Source organism: Fundulus heteroclitus, unplaced genomic scaffold (assembly GCF_011125445.2).
Source record: "Fundulus heteroclitus isolate FHET01 unplaced genomic scaffold, MU-UCD_Fhet_4.1 scaffold_505, whole genome shotgun sequence".
Lineage (NCBI taxonomy): Eukaryota > Metazoa > Chordata > Actinopteri > Cyprinodontiformes > Fundulidae > Fundulus > Fundulus heteroclitus.
Genome location: NW_023396929.1, coordinates 65,621 through 90,607, shown reverse-complemented (window position 1 = coordinate 90,607; position 24,987 = coordinate 65,621). Strand labels below are relative to the sequence as shown.

General features: G+C 46.3%; 1 protein-coding gene across 1 annotated transcript; it reads right to left on the bottom strand.

Annotated features, from left to right (window-relative positions):
* Nucleotides 1-8,927: 8,927 nt before the first annotated feature.
* LOC118560892 lies at nt 8,928-15,448 on the bottom strand. Its single transcript, XM_036132430.1, has 12 exons — nt 14,378-15,448; nt 14,146-14,208; nt 13,985-14,077; nt 13,419-13,445; nt 12,860-13,370; nt 12,404-12,731; nt 11,912-12,270; nt 11,396-11,838; nt 11,108-11,314; nt 10,258-10,730; nt 9,665-10,170; nt 8,928-9,577 (listed from the first exon to the last, which is right to left on the bottom strand). The coding sequence occupies exons 3-12, from the start codon at nt 14,025-14,027 to the stop codon at nt 8,938-8,940; spliced, it is 3,537 nt and encodes a 1,178-aa protein (XP_035988323.1). The 5' UTR covers nt 14,028-14,077; nt 14,146-14,208; nt 14,378-15,448; the 3' UTR covers nt 8,928-8,937.
* Between the last annotated feature and the right edge of the window lie 9,539 nt (nt 15,449-24,987).

Genomic DNA, 24,987 nt, shown 5'->3' with positions numbered 1-24,987 from the left:
AAGTTAAGTAGAATCTTTACTTGGTGTCTCTTTGGGCCTGGTTGGGCGCCATGAAGCCTAAATCCTTGAGCTAGGGTTGGGATCTTTGTTTTTTCAAGCTCATCCCAGAGGGCATTTTCGTTTCACAATGTCAATTCAGGGGGTGACAGGATGAGTGGATTCCTGTGAGTTTGGTGGCCCATGGACGCGTTCGTCTTGGCATGACAGGGGCCGAAGGGGTGGAAAAATGACCAAAAATGAAAATTTGACACCTCATAACTCTGAGACGTTTGGTTTAAATCTGCCCCAGATTTGCCTATGCAGCTTCCTGTGGTAAGTGCTACAAACCTGGAAGAGCCTATCTCTCAAAGACCTTCCATCCTGTTAGTTTGTTTTTGGACCGGTTATTTAGGTTGACCGCACAGCAGCACGCTTTCTCTTCTCCTCGGCCCCTGGGCAATAGGGACCCCAAATTACCAGGGCCTGCTCTATTCACACCCTAGAACCGTGCATTTTGATATCTCTAAGTTGAAGTAGAATCTTTACTGGTGTCTCTTTGGGCTGGGGGGGCTCCATTGAAGCCTAAATCCTTGAGCTAGGGTTTGGATCTTTGGTCAGGCTCATCCCAGAGGGCTGATTTTCACAAATGTCATTCAGGGTGACAATGAGTGATTCTGTGAGTTTGGTGCCGCTGGAGCGTTTCGTCTTGGCCATGACAGGGCCGTAGGTGTGGAACAATGACCAAAAATGAAACTTTTACACCTCATAACTCTGAGACGTTTGGTTTAAATCTGCCCCATTTGCTATGGCAGCTTCCTGTGGTAAGGTTGCTACAAACCTGGAAGAGCCTATCTCTCTTCAACAGACCTTCCATCTGTTAGTGTTTTTTTGGACGGTTTATTAGGTTGACTTGACGGCACAGCACGGCTTTGTCTCGGCCCCTGGGGCAGATAGGGACCCCAAATTACCAGGGCCCGCTCTACTCACACACAACCCCTATAAACCTTGCAATTTGATATCTCTAAGTTCAAGTAAAAGAATCTTTACTGGTGTCTCTTTGGGCCTTGGTGGGGCTCCATGAAGCCTAAATCCTTGAGCTAAGGGTTGGGATCCTTTGGTCAGGCTCATCCCAGAGGGCTGATTTTCACAAATGTCATTCAGGTGGTGACAATGAGTGGATTCTGTGAGGTTTGGTGCCGCTGGAGCGTTTATCGTCTTGGCAATGACAGGGGCCGGAAGGGGTGGAAAAAAATGAGCAAAAAAATGAAAACTTGACAACCTCATAACTCTGAGACGTTGGTTGAACTGCCCCAGATTTGCTATGCAGCTTCCTGTGGTAAGGTGCTAACAAACCTGGAAGAGCCATATCTCTCAAAGACCTTTCCTCTGTTAGTTGTTTTTGGATTCGGTTTTTATTAGGTTTGACGGCACAGCACGGCTTTGTCTCGGCCCCTGGTGGCAGATAGGGACCGCCCAATTAAAACCATGGCCTGTGCTCTACTCACACCCTAGAAAACCGTGCAGTTTGATATCTCTAGTTAAGTAAATCTTTACTGGTGTCTCCTTGGGCTGTGTGGGGCTCCATGAAGCCTAAATCCTTGAGCTAGGTTGGGATCTTTGGTCAGGGCTCATCCCAGAGGCTGCTTTTCACAAATGTCATTTTCAGGGGTTGACAATGAGTGGATTCTGTGAGTTTGGTGCCTGCTGGAGCGTTCGTCTTGCATGACAGGGGCCGGAAGGGTGGAAAAATGAGCAAAAATGAACTTTGTAACACCTCATAACTCTGAGACGTTTGGTTTAATCTGCCCCAGATTTGCTATGCAGCTTCCTGTGGTAAGGTGCTACAAACCTGAAGAGCCTATCTCTCAAGACCCTTCCATCTGTTAGTTGTTTTTTGGACGGTTATTAGGTTTGGACGGGCACAGCACGGCTTTCTCTCCGGCCCCTGGGGCAGATAGGGACCCCAAATTACCAGGGGCCTGCTCTACTCACACCCTAGGAAACCGTGCATTTGGATATCTCTAAGTTAGTAGAATCTTTACTGGTGTCTCTTTGGGCCTGGTGGGGCTCCATGAAGCCTAAATCCTTGAGCTAGGGTTGGGATCTTTGGTCAGGCTCATCCCATAGGGGCCTGATTCAACAAATGTTCATTCAGGTGGGTGACCAATGAGTGGATTCTGTTAGTTTTGGGTGCCGCTGAGCGTTTTCTTTTCTGACAGGGGCGAAGGGGTGGAAAATGACCAAAAATGAAACTTTGACACCTCATACTCTGAGAGACGTTTGGTTTAAATCTGCCCCCTATTTTGCTAGCAGCTTCCTGTGGTAAGGTGCTACACCTGGAAGAGCCTATCTTCAAAGACCTTCCATCTGTTAGTTGTTTTTGGACCGGTTATTAGGTTTGACGGCACAGCACGGCTTTGTCTCGGCCCCTGGGGCAGATAGGGACCCCCAATTACCAGGGCCTGCTCTACTCACACCCTAGAAACCGTGCAGTTTGATATCTCTAAGTTAAGTAGAATCTTTACTGGTGTCTCTTTGGGCCTGGTGGGGCTCCATGAAGCCATAAATCCTTGAGCTAGGGTTGGGATCTTTGGCAGGCTCATCCCAGAGGGCTGATTTTCACAAATGTCCTTCAGGGGGTGACAATGAGTGGATTCTGTGAGGTTTGTTGCCGCTGGAGCGTTTCGTCTTGGCATGACAGGGGCCGGAAGGGGTGGAAAAATGAGCAAAAAATGAAACCTTTTGACACCTCATAACTCTGAGACGTTTGGTTTAATCTGCCCCAGATTTGCTATGCAGCTTCCTGTGTAAGGTGCTACAAACCTGGAAGAGCCTATCTCTCAAAGACCTTCCATCTGTTAGTTGTTTTTGGACCGGTTATTAGGTTTGACGGCACAGCACGGCTTTGTCTCGGCCCCTGGGGCAGATAGGGACCCCCAAATTACCAGGGCCTGCTCTACTCAACACCCTAGAAACCGTGCAGTTTGATATCTCTAAGTTAAGTAGAATCTTTACTGGTGTCTCTTTGGGCCTGGTGGGGCTCCATGAAGCCTAAATCCTTGAGCTAAGGGTTGGGATCTTTGGTCAGGCTCATCCCAGAGGGCTGATTTTCACAAATGTCATTCAGGGGGTGACAATGAGTGGATTCTGTGAGTTTGGTGCCGCTGGAGCGTTTCGTCTTGGCATGACAGGGGCCGGAAGGGGTGGAAAAATGAGCCAAAAATGAAACTTTGACACCTCATAACTCTGAGACGTTTGGTTTAATCTGGCCCAGATTTGCTATGCAGCTTCCTGTGGTAAGGTGCTACAAAACCTGGAAGAGCCTATCTCTCAAAGACCTTCCATCTGTTAGTTGTTTTTGGACCGGTTATTAGGTTTGACGGCACAGCACGGCTTTCTCTCGGCCCCTGGGGCAGATAGGGACCCCAAATTACCAGGGCCTGCTCTACTCACACCCTAGAAACCGTGCAGTTTGATATCTCCTAGTTAAGTAGAATCTTTACTGGTGTCTCTTTGGGCCTGGTGGGGCTCCATGAAGCCTAAATCCTTGAGCTAGGGTTGGGATCTTTGGTCAGGCTCATCCAGAGGGCTGATTTTCACAAATGTCATTCAGGGGGTGACAATGAGTGGATTCTGTGAGTTTGGTGCCGCTGGAGCGTTTCGTCTTGGCATGACAGGGGCCGGAAGGGGTGGAAAAAATGAGCAAAAATGAAACTTTGACACCTCATAACTCTGAGACGTTTGGTTTAATCTGCCCCAGATTTGCTATGCAGCTTCCTGTGGTAAGGTGCTACAAACCTGGAAGAGCCTATCTCTCAAAGACCTTCCATCTGTTAGTTGTTTTTGGACCGGTTATTAGGTTTGACGGCACAGCACGGCTTTGTCCTCGGCCCCTGGGGCAGATAGGGACCCCAAATTACCAGGGCCTGCTCTACTCACACCCTAGAAAACCGTGCAGTTTGATATCTCTAAGTTAAGTAGAATCTTTACTGGTGTCTCTTTGGGCCTGGTGGGGCTCCATGAAGCCTACATCCTTGAGCTAGGGTTGGGATCTTTGGTCAGGCTCATCCCAGAGGGCTGATTTTCACAAATGTCATTCAGGGGGTGACAATGAGTGGATTCTGTGAGTTTGGTGCCGCTGGAGCGTTTCGTCTTGGCATGACAGGGGCCGGAAGGGGTGGAAAAATGAGCAAAAATGAAACTTTGGACACCTCATAACTCTGAGACGTTTGGTTTAATCTGCCCCAGATTTGCTATGCAGCTTCCTGTGGTAAGGTGCTACAAACCTGGAAGAGCCTATCTCTCAAAGACCTTCCATCTGTTAGTTGTTTTTGGACCGGTTATTAGGTTTGGACGGCACCAGCACGGCTTTGTCTCGGCCCCTGGGGCAGATAGGGACCCCAAATTACCAGGGCCTGCTCTACTCACACCCTAGAAAACCGTGCAGTTTTGATATCTCTAAGTTAAGTAGAATCTTTACTGGTGTCTCTTTGGGCCTGGTGGGGCTCCATGAAGCCTAAATCCTTGAGCTAGGGTTGGGATCTTTGGTCAGGCTCATCCCAAAGGGCTGATTTTCACAAATGTCATTCAGGGGGGTGACAATGAGTGGATTCTGTGAGTTTGGTGCCGCTGGAGCGTTTCGTCTTGGCATGACAGGGGCCGGAAGGGGTGGAAAAAATGACCAAAAATGAAACTTTGACACCTCATAACTCTGAGACGTTTGGTTTAATTTGCCCCAGATTTGCTATGCAGCTTCCTGTGGTAAGGTGCTACAAACCTGGAAGAGCCTATCTCTCAAAGACCTTCCATCTGTTAGTTGTTTTTGGACCGGTTATTAGGTTTGACGGCACAGCACGGCTTTCTCTCGGCCCCTGGGGCAGATAGGGACCCCAAATTACCAGGGCCTGCTCTACTCACACCCTAGAAACCGTGCAGTTTGATATCTCTAAGTTAAGTAGAATCTTTACTGGTGTCTCTTTGGGCCTGGTGGGGCTCCATGAAGCCTAAATCCTTGAGCTAGGGTTGGGATCTTTGGTCAGGCTCATCCCAGAGGGCTGATTTTCACAAATGTCATTCAGGGGGTGACAATGAGTGGATTCTGTGAGTTTGGTGTCGCTGGAGCGTTTCGTCTTGGCATGACAGGGGCAGGAAGGGGTGGAAAAATGACCAAAAATGAAACTTTGACACCTCATAACTCTGAGACGTTTGGTTTAATCTGCCCCAGATTTGCTATGCAGCTTCCTGTGGTAAGGTGCTACAAACCTGGAAGAGCCTATCTCTCAAAGACCTTCCATCTGTTAGTTGTTTTTGGACCGGTTATTAGGTTTGACGGCACAGCACGGCTTTCTCTCGGCCCCTGGGGCAGATAGGGACCCCCAAATTACCAGGGCCTGCTCTACTCACACCCTAGAAACCGTGCAGTTTGATATCTCTAAGTTAAGTAGAATCTTTACTGGTGTCTCTTTGGGCCTGGTGGGGCTCCATGAAGCCTAAATCCTTGAGCTAGGGTTGGGATCTTTGGTCAGGCTCATCCCAGAGGGCTGATTTTCACAAATGTCATTCAGGGGGGTGACAATGAGTGGATTCTGTGAGTTTGGTGTCGCTGGAGCGTTTCGTCTTGGCATGACAGGGGCAGGAAGGGGTGGAAAAATGACCAAAAATGAAAACTTTGACACCTCATAACTCTGAGACGTTTGGTTTAATCTGCCCCAGATTTGCTATGCAGCTTCCTGTGGTAAGGGTGCTACAAAACCTGGAAGAGCCTATCTCTCAAAGACCTTCCATCTGTTAGTTGTTTTTGGACCGGTTATTAGGTTTGACGGCACAGCACGGCTTTCTCTCGGCCCCTGGGCAGATAGGGACCCCCAAATTACCAGGGCCTGCTCTACTCACACCCTAGAAAACTGTGCAGTTTGATATCTCTAAGTTAAGTAGAATCTTTACTGGTGTCTCTTTGGGCCTGGTGGGGCTCCATGAAGCCTAAATCCTTGAGCTAGGGTTGGGATCTTTGGTCAGGCTCATCCCAGAGGGCTGATTTTCACAAATGTCATTCAGGGGGTGACAATGAGTGGATTCTGTGAGTTTGGTGTCGCTGGAGCGTTTCGTCTTGGCATGACAGGGGCAGGAAGGGGTGGAAAAATGAGCAAAAATGAAACTTTGGACACCTCATAACCTCTGAGACGTTTGGTTTAATCTGCCCCAGATTTGCTATGCAGCTTCCTGTGGTAAGGTGCTACAAACCTGGAAGAGCCTATCTCTCAAAGACCTTCCATCTGTTAGTTGTTTTTGGACCGGTTATTAGGTTTGACGGCACAGCACGGCTTTCTCTCGGCCCCTGGGGCAGATAGGGACCCCAAATTACCAGGGCCTGCTCTACTCACACCCTAGAAACCGTGCGGTTTGATATCTCTAAGTTAAGTAGAATCTTTACTGGTGTCTCTTTGGGCCTGGTGGGGCTCCATGAAGCCTAAATCCTTGAGCTAGGGTTGGGATCTTTGGTCAGGCTCATCCCAGAGGGCTGATTTTCACAAATGTCATTCAGGGGGTGACAATGAGTGGATTCTGTGAGTTTGGTGTCGCTGGAGCGTTTCGTCTTGGCATGACAGGGGCCGGAAGGGGTGGAAAAATGAGCAAAAATGAAACTTTGACACCTCATAACTCTGAGACGTTTGGTTTAATCTGCCCCAGATTTGCTATGCAGCTTCCTGTGGTAAGGTGCTACAAACCTGGAAGAGCCTATCTCTCAAAGACCTTCCATCTGTTAGTTGTTTTTGGACCGGTTATTAGGTTTGACGGCACAGCACGGCTTTCTCTCGGCCCCTGGGGCAGATAGGGACCCCAAATTACCAGGGCCTGCTCTACTCACACCCTAGAAACCGTGCGGTTTGATATCTCCAAGTTGCAGAAAAAATTACGTCTCTACCATTTATGGATCAGGAGATATGGAGCGTTGTTCGAGGCAAAGTTCTCCATTATAATCCAATAGAAGCCTCTGACACAAAGTGTCTGCACTTCAGTGGACTGGCCCACTGCAGCTGTGTCAGTGAGTTTCCATGAAGACGGAACTCTGAGGGCCATAGGGAGACACTCCATTGAGATAGAATGGCAACTTTTGACGCCCGCTGCAGCGGCTGTGATTAATGTAGAAATCTGAAATTCGCACAGTCACTTCCTCTTAACATTTTAAAATTTTCATGTGACTTTCAGCCATGTGTCAGTTTTCTGCCTCATTTTTGATTCCACATGCTTTCCTATTGGGCCTTTGCTTCCAACAGGACCTGGCATGATAACCAGACACGACCCAATTGGCCAATACAGCACCACCCACCTGTGGGAAATGGTGCTACACGTCATTTTGGTCAAATGTTGAGTTCTGGGCCCAGATGTGGTGAGGCTGAGTTTCTAAAGGAGGCCAATCTGTCCCATGAACTTTGGACTCGTTTGGTGACATTAAATATTGGCACCCCTATTTGAGGCACTTCCCAGTACAGGATTTGGACCAAACTAACAGAGTACACTCACCCAGTTATACCAAACACAACCATGTTAGCAGCTAACAGTTAGCATGTTGCTAACCGGAAGTAGCTCTAGAAAGGTCTCACCATCTTCTGCTTCACAGAGTCTGTTCTTACTTTAGAGAGAAAGCTCCACAAGAAATTTGGGCTACGTGGCATAAAGCATCTCCAAGCTACGAGGTGTCAAACATCCAATGCTTTTCAATGGGAGACCAAACCCCTTATGGTCCCAATAATGCATGCCCATATATGGAGCTACAATATAGCTCAGAGGGAGAGTGCAGGCTTTGCGCAAAAGCTGGGGCCCAATCTTTGCGCCCCTGCGCACAGAGAAAAGAGACGCTAATCGCGCAAAACGGAGCGAGTTTTTGCGGGGTAGTGAACCGAGGAATCTCGGGTGACATTTTAGCATATCGTAGTTACCAGGTTTAAAATTGTTTATTTATGAGATACGACCCAAGGTGGAGTCGATCCCGCGACCTTGGTTTTATCTGCCACTTTTCAGTTCCTCCGCCGGTTAATATAGTCCCTCATAGGAGTTAATAGTTATGGTTTATTGTATATAACATATAGCAAGGGCAGTTGAGCTCAAATGAGGTAAAAAAAAAGGCCCCTTTTAAATGAGTAATAATATAAATCCAGGTATATGTAAATAAAATCAAAATAATTTAATAAAGAGACATAATTTTTGTTTGACAATAAACATCTATATAATACTGTAAACTTGTTTTGACTGTTTAAGCCCAGTACCTTTAAATTGCAGCAGTCATAAATTCACCCAGGGGACATCAAAGTTGCTGTGATGAGCAGCCACCTGCCCTGACACCCCTGTGACCCTCAGCAGGAGCCTTTTGTTCAAAGACAAGCTGCTGTGATTGACAGCAGCTCTGGCAGAAACATTTCACACCACAGTGAAAGGCAATTAAAAGCAACACAACTAATCAGAATCTGTCAACAGCATTTATTCACAAAACAAAGTGCAAGACACAACACACTTCCATTTATAAACAATATAATATAAATACTATTATAACAGATAATATAATAACAGTATTCAGTAATATAAATTAAAAAACAGCAGAATACAAAAATATAAAACGTAGCTTAAAAGGTAACTTACATATATATATTTAAATGTGCGTGTATATACATATAAATATATATATTTAAATGTGCGTGTATATATATATATATATAGTTATTTACATGTTATTGGTTTTGTTGGTATATATTTTGATTGATTGATTTCATTGGTGTTTATTTGTATTGTTAATAATAATAATAATAATAATGTGTATTTTTAGTGTCATAATTATTATTACTATTATTATCATCATCATCACTATCATCATCATCATCATTATTATTATCATCATTATCATTATCATCATCATTATTATTATTACTATTATTATTATTATTACTATTATCATCATCATCATTATCAGGGTGGGTTTCCCGGTTTCTTCAGCTGCCGCTGTTCTACCAGCCACTGCTCCAAGGATTTGCCCTCTGAAGCACTGGGGCAGAAAGTGGCGCTGCCGAAGCGGCTGTGGCCAAACTCTTTAGTTTTTGGCTGCCCACATTTGCTGCATTTGTTAAAAGCCACTTCTCGCACGTACTTTCTTTTCTGGCTCCCGGTGGCCTCCTCTTCTGCCCTGCGTCGCCTGTTCCTCTCAGTGAAGCGGGACAGAGACGCAGGAGCAGTGGGTGCAGGAGCCGCCTGTGTGGCAGGTGTTAAATAAGGAGCCAGGGGAGGAGCAGCCCTTTGATGACCTGCTGCCATCACTGTCGACCCAGGGTTCAATAAAAGAAGCTGAGCTGGGACAGGAAGAGGAGCTGCTGGGGTGACGGGCTGCACGACTGTGGCACTAGCAGGTCGTCTGCCTGGCCGCAGCTTAGGAGCCTGTCCTGCTCTGTTCGGCGGGAGGGCAAACTCATGCTGGAGTCCTGATGGGGACGGCACTTCTTCCAGCTTCTCCCGCGGAGGAGGCAGCTGTGAGCTGGCCACAACGATGTGGTCCTCTGCAGCAAGGCCCTGGGTGAGGACACTGATCTCCTGCGTGCTCTCCCTTCGATTAAACCTGCAGCCGGAAAATTGTTACCATAACAATTAACTGCAATACTTTTATTTCAAATGTCCAAGTAAAAAAAAAAAACATTGTGCTTACCACTGTGTCAGAGTCCTCTGGTTGAGGACAAAAAGCTGAAGTGAGGTGGCCTCCATCAGGGGGTGGCAGTCCAGCACCAGGTCGCGGATGTGGTGGTAGTCCGTGAGCACCTTGGTCCACCGAGGAAGCCGCACTCCATCCTTCTTAGTTGGAGACTTGTGCAGTGAACACAATTTAATGCACAGAGCCTCAACCAGACGACTGGTGCTGGGCCACTGAGCCGGTCCCCCTGGATGACCAATCAGGCACCTCTTGACGCTGTCCACACCCGGGGTGACGCCCGTATTCCTGGGGGCCTTAAAGCGGCCGTGGGCCAGCTTGTCTTGGTGCCTGGGCTGATAATTGATCCGCCTCTTGTCCCCTTCAGGCAGAGCGGTCCACAGACGGATGGTCTCTGTGACCTGCTGCTCGTCCAGATAGAGCGCCTGACGCAGGGACACCAGGTACTCGGCCAAGTCCTGGACCTTATCCCAGCCTGGGATGCCGTCAGGTCCGAGGACTGCAGCCTGCATGAAAGTATTAAAATACAAAATACATTACAGTATGTAAAATCTCAGTGATGTTGCACTGAAGCTAACGTGTCGTCTACTCACAGGGGCCTGGTCTGCAACACTGGACCCAGCTGATGCTGCAGGACCAGAGGCTCCAGTTGGCTGGACAGGGCGCTGCAGGGGAGGAGGCAGAGGAGGAGGCAGAGGAGGATCAGCAGGGCGCTGCACAGGAGGAGGCTGTAGAGGAGGCTGTAGAGGAGGCTGGACAGAGCGCTGCAGGGGAGACGGCACAGGAGGAGGCAGAGGACTCTGGTTGAGGAGCTGACATGGATCTCCTCGGCTGGATGTGGACGGTGCAGAGGAAGAGGGGCTGGAGGCCTGCTGGACGCTGCTGTGTTCTGGAGCAAAGAGGACGGGCACGGTCAGGTCCTCGGGTTCTTCCTCCACAAAGCCTTCATCGCGCACCGCCTCATCATCCATCAGCTCCACCAGCCGATCCTCTTCCTCTGGGTTGTCCATTACAGTCAGCGAACGACCAGACTGACTGTAAAGGTACTCCATGCCAAGAAGCTCCCCTGTAGAAGAATGCAGAATACAGATTATTAGTCAAGAATGTGAACTAAGGAAGTATTCAAACATGCACTCCATAGTGGTGGAAAGTAAAAAGTAATAAAAGTGAAAGTAGAAAGTGATGAAACTCCAGGCTCTTTCAGTCTCTGACCTGCTTTAGACTTTGTTTATTCATCAGGAAGAATAAAAACATCTTTTACCACTAAATGTGTTGCTTTGGTTTCTGTGCTTTTAAAATGGAGGATTCCTTTTAGCGCTGCATGTCAGTGTTGGTTAGTGGAAAGACGTCGGCATCAGCAAACCATGGATGCATCTCCAGAGAAACCACTAGAACAGTTTTTTCTTCTGCCAACACGTCTGAGCTAAGGTTAATCATTCTTGCCTGTATATGACCCAGGAGGCTGGTAGCGCTCGTCCAAGGGCCTCTTGAGGATCTTGCGGCTGAGTCGGTCCATGGCCTCCCTCTCAGCGCTGCTGTAAATCCTCAGCTCACAGCTTCCTCTCACAGCTTCCTCCATGCGGTCCTGGTTCCAGCGCATCAGACCCTCCAGAAGGTAGGCCTGGAAGTGGGCGTCGCTGGCACTGGTCCCTGCAGGGGAAACCAAGAAGATGACTTTTACTCTCTGCGTTTAAAACAACAACAAAAACATTAAAAGATAAAATCAGCCACCTGGGATGAAGCGATTTAGATGGAGGTGGAAGGACTCCAAGGAGGTGGAGCCACGAGCACAGCGGTAGCAGCAGAGGTCCACACCACCTTTTTTCAGTGTCCCTGTCTTCAGGTACAGAGAGAAGCCCTCTGGGTCCTGAATACAGGTGATGTGTCTCTGCTGGTCCTTCCAGACCTGCTGAATGCGCTCGTGGTCCACCAGGGGCACTCCAAGAGTGTCCCTCCCCTTCTCACTGTCCATCTCATCGACCAGGGCCTTGATCCTCCTGGCTGTCTCCTCTGCTCCCCTGGTCCTCTTGCGGCAATGAAGAGCCAACTCCCTCCTGGTGATCATCTGGTCCAGGGCCTTCTCAGAGACTGGACCAACTCCCTGGGCCAGAAGCTGCCCCTGCTTGGCCAGCCTAAGAGCAGCAACATCAGCCGGATCCAGCTCAAAGATGCACCTGGACAGAGTTCATGTTCTCTGTTAGACTTAGACTTTAGACAATAAATATACAAACAAGATGAAGACTTTACCTGGACAGTCCAGCCATGAATACTCCATACAGCTGATGAGCCTCAGTGGTGACTCCTGCTGCAAAACGCCGCATGAAGTGCCAGATGTCCAGGCGCACCTGAAGCTCCCTCCACTCAGCGAACATAGCCCTGACCTGTGACTGTCCGTGGGGGCTGCAGCAGTCCCGGTCCACATACATTATGGCAGGAGGTGCCACTCCTGCCTCCCTGTAGCGCCTCATAAGACCAGCCGCCATGGGCCACAGTCCATGGCCCTCTGCTGCTGTCAGGACTGACACCAGAACCTGGCCGTGCTCATTGCCCACATTGGTGCACCACCCAGCTGTGTTGGCAGCTGCACCGGCCAGTTTCTTGGTAACCTATGTAAAAAAAAAAAAAAAAAAAAAAAAAGAACAAACAGTAAAATAAACACACATACACATGTCTATCTATCTATCTAGATAGATAGATAAATAAAAGCAATTACAGTCATTCACATTTGATTGTTTTTACCTTTTTGGTGGAGTCCATCTTGAGCACGGAGCCAAAGACAGAGGTTATTCTGGCCTTTACCTCAGGCAGCCGTGACAGGACGTCCCTGGCGTACACAGCCAGAAGCCACTTGGGTTTAGGGAGGGCCGGGAGGGGCGGGGGGGCAGAGAACACTGGCGGCTCGACCAGACAGGAGTCAGTGAAGGGCTCACAGGCAGCAAAGTACTCCAGCGTGCGGCGGGTCCATGCTGCGCTGTGCTCCTCTTGCAGCTTCTTGTGAAGCTGCGTGACGCTGTTGCCCTGTGTTCTCTCCCGCATCAGGATGACCACTCTGTAGTCGCATGAGTACCTACGGTACAGACAGGAAAATAGCTCTGCTCAGTGTTTATTAAAGTGATGCAGGACATTTTCCACCATTTAGTTTTGTGCAGCACAAGCATATTATAGAACGTTGCTGTTATCATTAATGTGTCATGCCTGTATGTCAGAAGGGCGGGGAATTTCCTGCGGTGTCCCATGTCCAGCTGTCCCAGGATGTCCTCTGACCAGGCCGGATACTTCTTCTTACACCCTTTGCACTCTAGATACTCTGTGGCCATATCATACCACCCATCTATGTCCAGCACCTTGCGCACAGTGCTGTACAGGCCAGCTGCAGTCAGCCTGTGACTATTGCAAGCTGGCTGGACACAGATGAGTGGAATGGACCACATCTTCAGAGGCATCCAGAGAAACAAAGGGCGGCAGAAGAAGAGATCAGGAGAGGCAGGAGGCTGGGTGAAGGTGGTCGGAGGCTGGGGAGGGTACCACCAGAAGGTGAGCTGTGGCACCAGCTCTGGCTTCCCTGTTTTAGGGTTAGCCCTGAATAAAGCCTTCCGGATCCAGTCCTGCTGGAAAGATGGAAGATGCTCCTTCCAGTGTCCAGGAAGCTCTGCAGGGGGCTGGAACACGGGGCCAGGAGTCCACAGCGCTGGAGGAGCAAGAGCAGGAGCAGGAGCAGCAGGAGCAGGAGGAGCAGGAGGAGGAGGAGGAGGAGGAGCAGGAGGAGCAGGGCCTCTTGAGGCTGGAGTGGAAAAAGTTCTAATTAGTATGTTGTTAAGCACAGACTGTCACAGCTTTTGTTTTTCAGCACTACCAGACAGCTACAAAGCTACAACGTTTAGTGCAAAGCATGATGGTTAGGAGAGAGACAATATGATGATGAGACGGTGAAGTTATGGAAGGAGTCAGTGAAAAGCATTCTGATTTTCACCCATGCACCATTAGGTCAGATACAACAAGAAAAGTGAGCTGGGATGAGCCAAGTGTGAAACAAAGCAACAGCAACACTAGGAGCACCTCTAACTACAACATTGTGCAGCCACTTAATCCAGGGGGGGAGCAGGGGACATGTGAGACGACAACAAGGAGCTTTTGTCGCTGATCGGGATAAAATGAAATAAACATACACCTTTAAATACCCTTTTTGCTTTGAAGAGTGAGTGTAGACTGACACTGGGATCAGTGCTAATTCTCTGTGCAATAAGATAAAAGAACATGTTGGGTCATTTAAAAATACTTATAAACACACATTACTTTGTGAAACGTTTCTGATTCACATACCTTGAGGTAGTTTTTCCTCAGCTTGCGAGGCCACAGTCACCATCTCCTGGTCGTCTTGCTCCTTAAAAAAATCCCCAGCAGCACCAACAGCGTCTGTAAAATAATAAAGTGAGCACACGTCGCCAACATCCAGTATCTGCATGTGTGATAATGATGCTCACCACAGTTAAAGAGCTGTCTGCGGGCAGCGGATGTAGACGGAGAGGGGACACGTGGCACTGGAGCTGTCAGAAGTGTTTTAATTTTTATTTATATATATATATATATATATATATATATATATATATATATATATATATATATATATATATATATATATATATATATATATATATATATTTTTTTTTTTTTTTTATATGACGTATACAACATGAAAATCACCACAGTACTTACAGGGTTTGGCTGGAGAAACAATTTTTCGTGCCAACTGTGAGGGAGACAAATGCTTCCCACGTGCCAGCAGAGCGTTAACGCCGGCAGCCGTCAGGGGCCTGCTCTGAGTGGCAGCAGGTCGAGCAGCAGCAGGTGGAGCAGCAGCGGAGGAGGAGGAGGAGGAAGGAGCTGTCACAGTGGGCAGGTGGGCTACAGCTGAAGCCTGCCTCTACAGCACATAGTCCTTGAAAAGGGCCATGTTGGTGTTGGGCCTTGCCTTTGCTGTCTTCAGGTAGGTGACGAGAGCCTGGGCCTCCTTGCCTGGGTCCTCATACACCTCCTTCATGGACCTGCCCTTGAAGTCGCCAAACTCCACCATCAAACACCCAGAGTCACCGCTCCTCTGGGCCTCCTGGAGCAAGGCCTGTTTCTTCCGATACACCTCCACAGCCTCCCCTATCTCCCTGATCTGGGAGGTGTACCTGAGAAACAGGTGTTTGCTGGCCGACAGCGGGTTGTCCCTCTCCTCCTCCCCCATGATGCTGCTGACCAGGTACACCGCGTAACCCAGGGAGTTCTCCAGCAGCCAGCGGAACCTCTGGTTCTGGTGTTTTCCAAACTGGATCTTACAATGAGCCAGAACCAGGAACTGGTCACCAGGATCCCCTCCGTTCTGCCTCACAAAGGCAGTGGCCTCGGCCAGAACCTCCTCCTTACGCCGGGCCCTCCCGGCCACCACCACCGTACTCCTATTTGCCTCCTCAGTCGGCCCCATCAGGAGTCGACCCTGAGGAGTTTTACGGAACACGGGATACGCATACATGATCTAAAAGGAGAGCAGCATAAGCACAATGTGACTGGTAGAAATATCATTTGAAATATTGCACGATCATTACTCTGGATTTTTATGTCAATTTTTACAATCAGCATTTAAAGAACTTACAAATGAGCAGCAGCATTTATTTACCATTTACTGATGCTATAAAGCATCACCAGGTATCAAAAATTGTACTATACTGCAAATAAAGCGCATTGTTTTAGGCGGGAATTTAAAAAAAAAAAAATTTATAATAAACTTTTTTGCAATAAATGTATTAAAGACAAAAGTAAGACTTGTTGGTGTTGTAGTAACAATATTATATCAAGTGTAATTTCCATTTGTTTTTAAAACCGCGCTATTTTAGGCGGGAATTAAGTAAAATAAAATTAGGATATATTAATAATAATTCTATCAAAAATGAATCAACACTTGTTAATATAATCGTGTTACTTGTTCGTATAATGTTGTTGCTATAATACCAAGTGTAATTTCAATTTATTTTCTTGGCGGGAGGTAGACAAAAATCAAAGAAAACCCGCACTTATGATCATTCATAAAGTGATGATCATAACTGTAATCTGAATAGCGCTAAAGCGGGGCGGCCGGCGCGCACAACCTCCGCGAAGCGCGCATTATTACAGCAGCAGCACAGCGCGATCAAGTGTGATCAAGATGCAAACGTGATCACATTCATGTAAAATATTATTATTACTGTATGAAAGTCATAACTAATCTGAATAGCGCTAAACGGGCCGGTTTTAAGTGGGGCGACCGGCGCGCAGAACCTCCGCGAAGCGCGCATTATTACAGCAGCGGGTTATAACAGCAGCAGAACAGCGCGATCAAGTGTGATCAAAATGCAAACTTGATCACATTCATGTCAAATATTATTATTACTGTATGAAAAAAGCTTGACGGTCGCTGTACAAGCTAGCGACAGACACAACGGCTAAAACCGAGACGGTAACAGAAAGAGTTTGTATCAATCTGCCGTCTTTGCAGCATGCTCGGTAGTTGTAATAAACAAAGAGAGAATATTGATATATATTTTAAACTTACCGCTCGTCAAAGTAGTGCAGACAGTTGTCAACGTAAAGATGACTGCGGAGCGTCTTCCTCCGAGCGCTTATGAGGGATCCGGGTGCTGGAAGGCGATTGGTCAAATGTAAGCCCACCAGCGGGGGCAGGTGATTGGCCGAGCGCCGGCAGAGGGCGCGCTGCGATTGGCTGGAGTGGGCTTACTTTTGGGCTTACTTTGGGCTTACTTTGCTCGTAGATCGGGAGACAGCAGGCGCAAGCAAGAGGTCGTGGGATCGATTCCCGGCTTGGGAGACTAAGGGTTTTGTATTATAATCCCCACAGTGTGTATATTAAAACATGTGTGCTGATCCCATGAAGTATTTTTTGTACCACCCGCCATTTTGAGTTACCATGGCAACATGACAAACAACGTTTTTTCTCCCTATTTGAGGCTCATCCCAGTACAGGATTTGGACCAAACTAACAGAGTACACTCACCCAGTGATACCAAATACAACCATGTTAGCGGCTAACGGTTAGCATGTTGCTAACCGGAATTAGCTCTAGGAAGCCTGTACAAACTTCTGCTTGACAGATTTGGTGAATTTTAGCATTTTCTCCCTTTTTAGGCACTTCTCAGTACAGGATTTCAACCAAACTAACAGAGTAACATCACCCGGTGATACTGAACACAGCCATGCTAGCGGCTAACCGTTAGCATGTTGCTAACCGGAAATAGCTTTAGGAAGGTCCTACCAACAGCTGCTTAGCCAGAGTTCTTTAACCTTTACAGACAGAGAGGGCTGTAGCTGTCAGTGAGTCTCCATGACAACGCTGCTAGCAATAGGCTCCTAGGAGGTCCATTGACTTAACATGGCACCTTTCAACGGCCGCTGCGAGGGCTGTGAAGACCGTAGGAACCTGAAATTCGCAGTGTTACTTCCTGTTGCTATTTCTGATGGTACGGTACGCACCAAGTGGCAGGCGCCTTGCTAAATTTCTTCAGAAATTTTTCTAGTTATTAATATTCTTAATTGTTTGACGCTTAATGTGGCCCGAACCGTGGCGTGCACCCCCACAACATAGGTATCAAAACGTGCGGCTCGGTCGGGAATAGTGTGCTACTACTTTGATTGGGGTTTCGAGTTACCATGGCAACAAAATTAGCGAAAAACCACCCCCAAAAAACCCATAGGAATGAATGGAGTCGGGTAGAAAGAAAGCCTAAAAAAAGCCTTCAAAAGACCATTTTCAACGCTGCACTGTGTTGCCATGCTTTCACCTATGAACACCGTTTAACTTCCAGTTTGTAGATATATCTGTGAACTACTCAGAAGTGAAAACGGGATGTGGATATCTGTTATCGTCTCCTCACAAGTACTCCTCAAAGCTCATGTCCGAAAATCTGTGAAATCATCGTTTACAATGAAAGTCAATGACGGAATTCTCCAACCGCTAGAGTGGCCCACTCTAGCTTTTTTAAAGATTTCAAAACTCCGAACAACTTGACCTTACTCACTCAATTTTCACTCTATGTAGACAAATTATACATCAAAACGTAGGTATTTTTGTCAGGATTCGGGAAATGTAACCCTCATTGGTGTGGCATTTATAGATTTTTCGCAAATCACCTCAGAGCGACACAAACCCGAAACCTCCCCCATTCATTTCCTATGGAGCGCTTTTGAAAAATGACGTCTAAAAATCCAAAACATCACATGTTTTCGCATCGTCGCTACTCCTAAACCGTTTTATGTACAGACATGAGACTTTCACACATGAATGTCCCAACCCTTCTGGCACTCAAGAAAAATAAATTTTGTGGATAACTGTTACGGTTTTTCCACAGGAACAATTTGTTCGGGAGTAGCGAATGTGCAAAATCCTGAAATCGCTTTGGAGCTGCATTTTCCCACATCATCCACTTTTTTACATCGTCGCTGTGCCTACACCGATTTTTGTAAAAATATGAAAATGAGCTACATGGTCATCAAAAGCCTGCTGATACTCACAGTGAAAGAATTATTTTGATATCTCTTATGCTTTTTTAGCCAGAGCGATTTGTTCGGGATCATTTTCAGAGGATTTCTGAAATTTCATAAAAATGTCCTTTAGATCATAATTTTTTACGCCTTTATTAAACTTTTTCCAGCAAAAACCGATAGCAAGTCTTCTTCCCCTATCCTTTACGAAATAAACACAGAAAAAATTACGTCTCTACCATTTACGGTTCCGGAGAAATCGTGCGTTGTTCGAGGCAAAGTTCTCCATTATAATCCAAAAGGCAGACTTGGACACCAAGTGTCTGCACTTTTTTAGACTGGCCCGCTGCAGCTGTGTCAGTGAGTTTCCATGACGACGGAACTCTGAGGGCCAGTGGGAGACGTTCCATTGAGATAGAATGGCAACTTTCGACGCCAGCTGCAGCGGCTGTGATTAATGTAGAAATCTGAAATTCGCACAGTCACTTCCTCTTAACATTTTAAAATTTTCATGTGACTTTCAGCCATGTGTCAGTTTACTGTCCCATTTTGGATTTTACATGCTTTCCTATTGGGTCTTTGCTTCCAACAGGACCTGGCATGATGCCTAGACACGACCCACTTGGCCAATACAGCACCACCCACATGTGGGAAATGGCACTACACACTATTTTGGTCAAATGTTGAGTTCTGGGCCCAGATGTGGTGAGGCTGAGTTGCTAAAGGAGGCCAATCTGACCAATGAACTTTGGTCACGTTTGGTGACATTAAGTATTGGCACCCCTATTTGAGGCACTTCCCAGTACAGGATTTGGACCAAACTGACAGAGTACAATCACCCGGTGATACTGAACACAACCATCTTAGCGGCTAACTGTTAGCATGTTGCTAACCGGAAGTAACTCTAGAAAGGTCTCACCATCTTCTGCTTAACAGTCTGTTCTTACTTTAGAGAGAAAGCTCCACAAGAAATTTGGGCTACGTGGCATAAAGCATCTCCAAGCTATCAGGTGTCAAACATCCAATGCTTTTCAATGGGGGACCAAACCCCTTATGGTCCCAATACTGCATGCCCATATATGGCGCTACAGTATAGCTCAGATGGAAAGTGCAGGCTTTGCATGCAAGAGGTTGTGGGATCGAAACCCGGCGTGGCAGACTAAGAGTTTTGTATTATAATCCCCACAGTGTGTATATTAAAACATATGTGCTGATCCCATGAAATATTTTTTTGTACCACCCGCCATTTTCAGTTACCATGGCAACGTTATAAACAACGTTTTTTCTCCCTATTTAAGGCTCATCCCAGTACAGGATTTGGACCAAACTAACAGAGTACACTCACCCAGTGATACCAAACACAACCATGTTAGCGGCTAACGGTTAGCATGTTGCTAACCGGAAGTAGCTCTAGGAAGCCTGTACAAACTTCTGCTTGACAGATTTGGTGAATTTTAGCATTTTCTCCCTTTTTAGGCACTTCTCAGTACAGGATTTCAACCAAACTAACAGAGTAACATCACCCGGTGATACTGAACACAACCATGCTAGAGGCTAACTGTTAGCATGTTGCTAACCAGAAGTTGCTATAGGAAGGTCCTATCAACTTCTGCTTTTCCAGGGTTCTTCTGCCTTTATAGACAGAGAGAGGGCTGCAGCTGTCAGTGAGTCTCCATGACAACGCTGCTAGCAAGAGGCTCCTAGGAGGTCCATTGACTTAACATGGCACCTTTCAACGGTCGTTGCGGGGGCTGTGAAGACCGTAGGAAGCTGAAATTCGCAGTGTGGCTTCCTGTTGCTATTTCTGACGGTACGGTACGCACCAAGTGGCAGGCGCCTTGCTAAATTTCTTCAGAAATTTTTCTAGTTATTCTTTACTTCTTCTTCCGTCACGATTAATGCGTTCCGATCTGTAGCGTGCACCCCCACAATATAGGTATCAAAACCTATGGCTCAATTACGAGATGTGTGCTACTACTTTTATTGGGATTTCGAGTTACCATGGCAACATAATTAGCGAAAAACCACCCCCAACAAACCCATAGGAATGAATGGAGTCGGGTAGAAAGAAAGCTTCAAAAAAGCCTCCAAATGACCATTTTCAACGCTGTACTGTGTCGTCATGCTTTCACCTACGAACACTGTTTAACTTCCAGTTTGTAGATATATCTGTGAACTACTGAGAAGTGAAAACGGCATATGGATATTTTTTATCGTCTCTTCACAGTTACTCCTCAAAGCTCATGTCCAAAAATCAGCGAAATCATCGTTTACAATGAAAGTCAATGACGGAATTCTCCAACCGCTAGAGTGGGCCACTCTAGCTTTTTTAAAGATTTCAAAACTCCGAACAACTTGACCTTACTCACTCAATTTTCACTCTATGTAGACAAATTATACATCAAAACGTAGGTATTTTTGTCAGGATTCGGGAAATGTAACCCTCATTGGTGTGGCATTTATAGATATTTCGTCGCTGTGCCTACACCGATTGTTGTAAAAATATGAAAATGAGCTACATGGTCATCAAAAGCCTGCTGATACTCACAGTGAAAGAATTATTTTGATATCTCTTATACTTTTTTAGCCAGAGCGATTTGTTCGGGACCATTTTCAGAGGATTTCTGAAATGTCATAAAAATGTCCTTTAGATCATAATTTTTTACGCCTTTATTAAACTTTTTCCAGCAAAAACCGATAGCAAGTCTTCTTCCCCTATCCGTTACGAAATAAACACAGAAAAAATTACGTCTCTACCATTTACGGTTCCGGAGAAATCGTGCGTTGTTCGAGGCAAAGTTCTCCATTATAATCCAATAGGCAGACTTTGACACAAAGTGTCTGCACTTCTTTAGACTGGCCCGTTGCAGCTGTGTCAGTGAGTTTCCATGACAACGGAACTCTGAGGGCCAGTGGGAGACGTTCCATTGAGATAGAATGGCAACTTTCGACGCCAGCTGCAGCGGCTGTGATTAATGTAGAAATCTGAAATTCGCACAGTCACTTCCTCTTAACATTTTAAAATTTTCATGTGACTTTCAGCCATGTGTCAGTTTACTGTCCCATTTTGGATTTTACATGCTTTCCTATTGGGTCTTTGCTTCCAACAGGACCTGGCATGATGCCTAGACACGACCCACTTGGCCAATACAGCACCACCCACATGTGGGAAATGGCACTACACACCATGTTGGTCAAATGTTGAGTTCTGGGCCCAGATGTGGTGAGGCTGAGTTGCTAAAGGAGGCCAATCTGACCAATGAACTTTGGTCACGTTTGGTGACATTAAGTATTGGCCCCGCTATTTGAGGCACTTCCCAGTACAGGATTTGGACCAAACTAACAGAGTACACTCACCCAGTGATACCAAACAAAACCATGTTAGCGGCTAACGGTTAGCATGTTGCTAACTGGAAGTAGCTCTAGGAAGGTCTCACCAACTTCTGCTTCACAGTGTCTGTTCGTACTTTAGAGAGAAACCTCCACAATAAATTTGGGCTACGTCGCATAAAGCATCCCAAAGTTATGAGGTATCAAACATCCAATGCTTTTCAATGGGGGACCAAACCCCTTATGGTCCCAATAATGCATGCCCATATATGGCGCTGCAGTGTAGCTCAGATGGAAAGCGCAAGCTTTGCATGCAAGAGGTCGTGGGATCGATTCCCGGTGTGGAAGAGTTTTGTATTATAATCCCCACCTTGTGTATATCAAAACATGTGTGCTGATCACATGAAGTATTTTCTTGTACCACCCGCCATTTTGAGTTACCATGGCAACATTATAAACAACGTTTTTTCTCCCTATTTGAGGCACATCCCAGTACAGGACTTTGACCAAACTGACAGAGTACACTCACCCAGTGATACCATACACAACCATGTTAGCGGCTAACGGTTAGCATGTTGCTAACCGGAAGTAGCTATAAGAAGCTTGTACAAACTCCTGCTTGACAGATTTGGTGAATTTTAGGATTTTCTCCCTTTTTAGGCACTTCTCAGTACAGGATTTCAACCAAACTAACAGAGTAACATCACCCGCTGACACTGAACACAACCATGCTAGCGGCTAACCGTTAGCATGTTGCTGAACGGAAATAGCTTTAGGAAGGTCCTATCAAATTCTACTTAGCCAGAGTTCTTCTGCCTTTACAGACAGAGAGAGGGCTGCAGCTGTCAGTGAGTCTCCATGACAACGCTGCTAGCATTAGGCTCCTAGGAGGTCCATTGACTTAACATGGCACCTTTCGACGGCCGCTGCGGGGGCTGTGAAGACCGTAGGAAGCTGAAATTCGCAGTGTTGCTTCCTGTTGCTATTTCTGACGGTACGGTACGCACCAAGTGGCAGGCGCCTTGCTAAATTTCTTCAGAAATTTTTCTAGTTAGGCGCCTGCCATAGCGTTTGCAATGAGGAGGCAGTGCTGTGCGAAGCACAGCACTGCCTCCCATGCAAATGCATGGAGGCACCTATTACTATTCACCTCTAAACGGCTTATTTCTTATTCTTTATTTTTCTTACATCACGATAAATGCGGCCCGAACCGTAGCGAGCACCCCCACGATATAGGTATCAAAACTTGTGGCTCGATTACGAGATGTGTGCTACTACTTTTATTGGGGTTTCGAGTTACCATGGCAACAAAATTAGCGAAAAACCACCCCCAAAAAACCCATAGGAATGAATGGAGTCGGGTAGAAAGAAAGCCTCAAAAAAGCCTCCAAATGACCATTTTCAACGCTGTACTGTGTCGCCATGCTTTCACCTATGAACACCGTTTAACTTCCAGTTTGTAGATATATCTGTGAACTACTCAGAAGTGAAAACAGCATGTGGATATTTTTTATCGTCTCTTCACAGTTACTTCTCAAAGCTCATGTCCAAAAATCAGCGAAATCATCGTTTACAATGAAAGTCAATGACGGAATTCTCCAACCGCTAGAGTGGGCCACTCTAGCTTTTTTAAAGATTTCAAAACTCCGAACAACTTGACCTTACTCACTCAATTTTCACTCTATGTAGACAAATTATACATCAAAACGTAGGTATTTTTGTCAGGATTCGGGAAATGTAACCCTCATTGGTGTGGCATTTATAGATTTTTCGCAAATCACCTCAGACCGACACAAACCCGAAACCTCCTCCATTCATTTCCTATGGAGTGGTTTTGAAAAATGACGTTTGAAAATCCAAAACATCCCATGTTTTCGCATCGTCGCTACTCCTAAACCGTTTTATGTACAGACATGAGACTTTCACACATGAATGTCCCAACCCTTCTGGCACTCACAAAAAAGGAATTTTGTGGATAACTGTTACGGTTTTTCCGCAGGAACAATTTGTTCGGGAGTAGCAAATGTGCAAATTCCTAAAAACGCTTTGGAGCTGCATTTTCCCACATCATCCACCTTTTTACATCGTCGCTGTGCCTACACCGATTCTTGTACAAACATAAAAATGAGCTTAATGGTCCTCAAAAGCCTGCTGATACTCATGGTGAAAGAATTATTTTGATATCTCTTATACTTTTTGAGTTACAGCGATTTGTTCGGAACCGTTTTAAGAGGATTTCTCAAAATCCATAAAAATCCCATTTAGATCATAATTTTTTACGCCTTTATTAAACTTTTTCCAGCAAAAAACGATAGCTTTTCTTCTTCCCCTGTCCGTTAGGAAATAAACGCTGAAAAAATTACGTCTCTACCATTTATAGATCAGGAGATATGAAGCGTTGTTCGGGGCAAAGTTCTCCATTATAATCCAATGGGACTTTTTGTGACCTAAGTGTCTGCACTTGTGTAGACGGCCGCTGCAGGCTGCAGGTGTGTGAGTGAGTTTCCATGACGACGGAACTTTGAGGGCCAGAGGGACACGCTCCATTAAGATACAATGGCAACTTTCATCGCTCACTGCAGCGGCTGTGATTAATGTAGAAATATGAAATTCGGACAGTCACTTCCTCTTAACATTTTAAAATTTTCATGTGACTTTCAGCCATGTGTCACTTTTCTGTACCATTTGGGATTTCACATGCTTTCCTATTGGGCCTTTGCTTCCAACAGGACCTGGCATGATAACCAGACACGACCCAATTGGCCAATACAGCACCACCCACCTGTGGGAAATGGCACTACAAGTCATTTTGGTCAAATGTTGAGTTCTGGGCCCAGATGTGGTGAGGCTGAGTTGCTAAAGGAGGCCAATCTGACCCATGAACTTTGGTCACGTTTGGTGACATTAAGTATTGGCACCCCTATTTGAGGCACTTCCCAGTACAGGATTTGGACCAAACTGACAGAGTATATTCACCCAGTGATACTGAACACAAGCATGCTAGCGGCTAATGGTTAGCATGTTGCTAACCGGAAGTAGCTCTAGGAAGGTCTCACCAACTTTTGCTTCACAGAGTCTGTTTGTACTTTAGAGAAAAAGCTCCACAAGAAATTTGGGCTACGTCGCATAAAGCATATCCCAGCTATGAGGTGTCAAACATCCAATGCTTTTCAATGGGGGATTAAACCACTTATGCTCCCAATAATGCATGCCCATATATGGCGCTACAGTATAGCTCAGAGGGAGAGTGCAGGCTTAGCATGCAAGAGGTCGTGGGATCGATTCCAGGTGTGGGAGACTTAGAGTTTTGTATTATAATCCCCACAGTGTGTATATTAAAACATGTGTGCTGATCCCTCGAAGTATTTTTTTGTACCACCCGCCATTTTGAGTTACCATGGCAACGTTACAAACAACGTTTTTTCTCCCTATTTGAGGCTCATCCCAGTATAGGATTTGGACCAAACTGACAGAGTAAC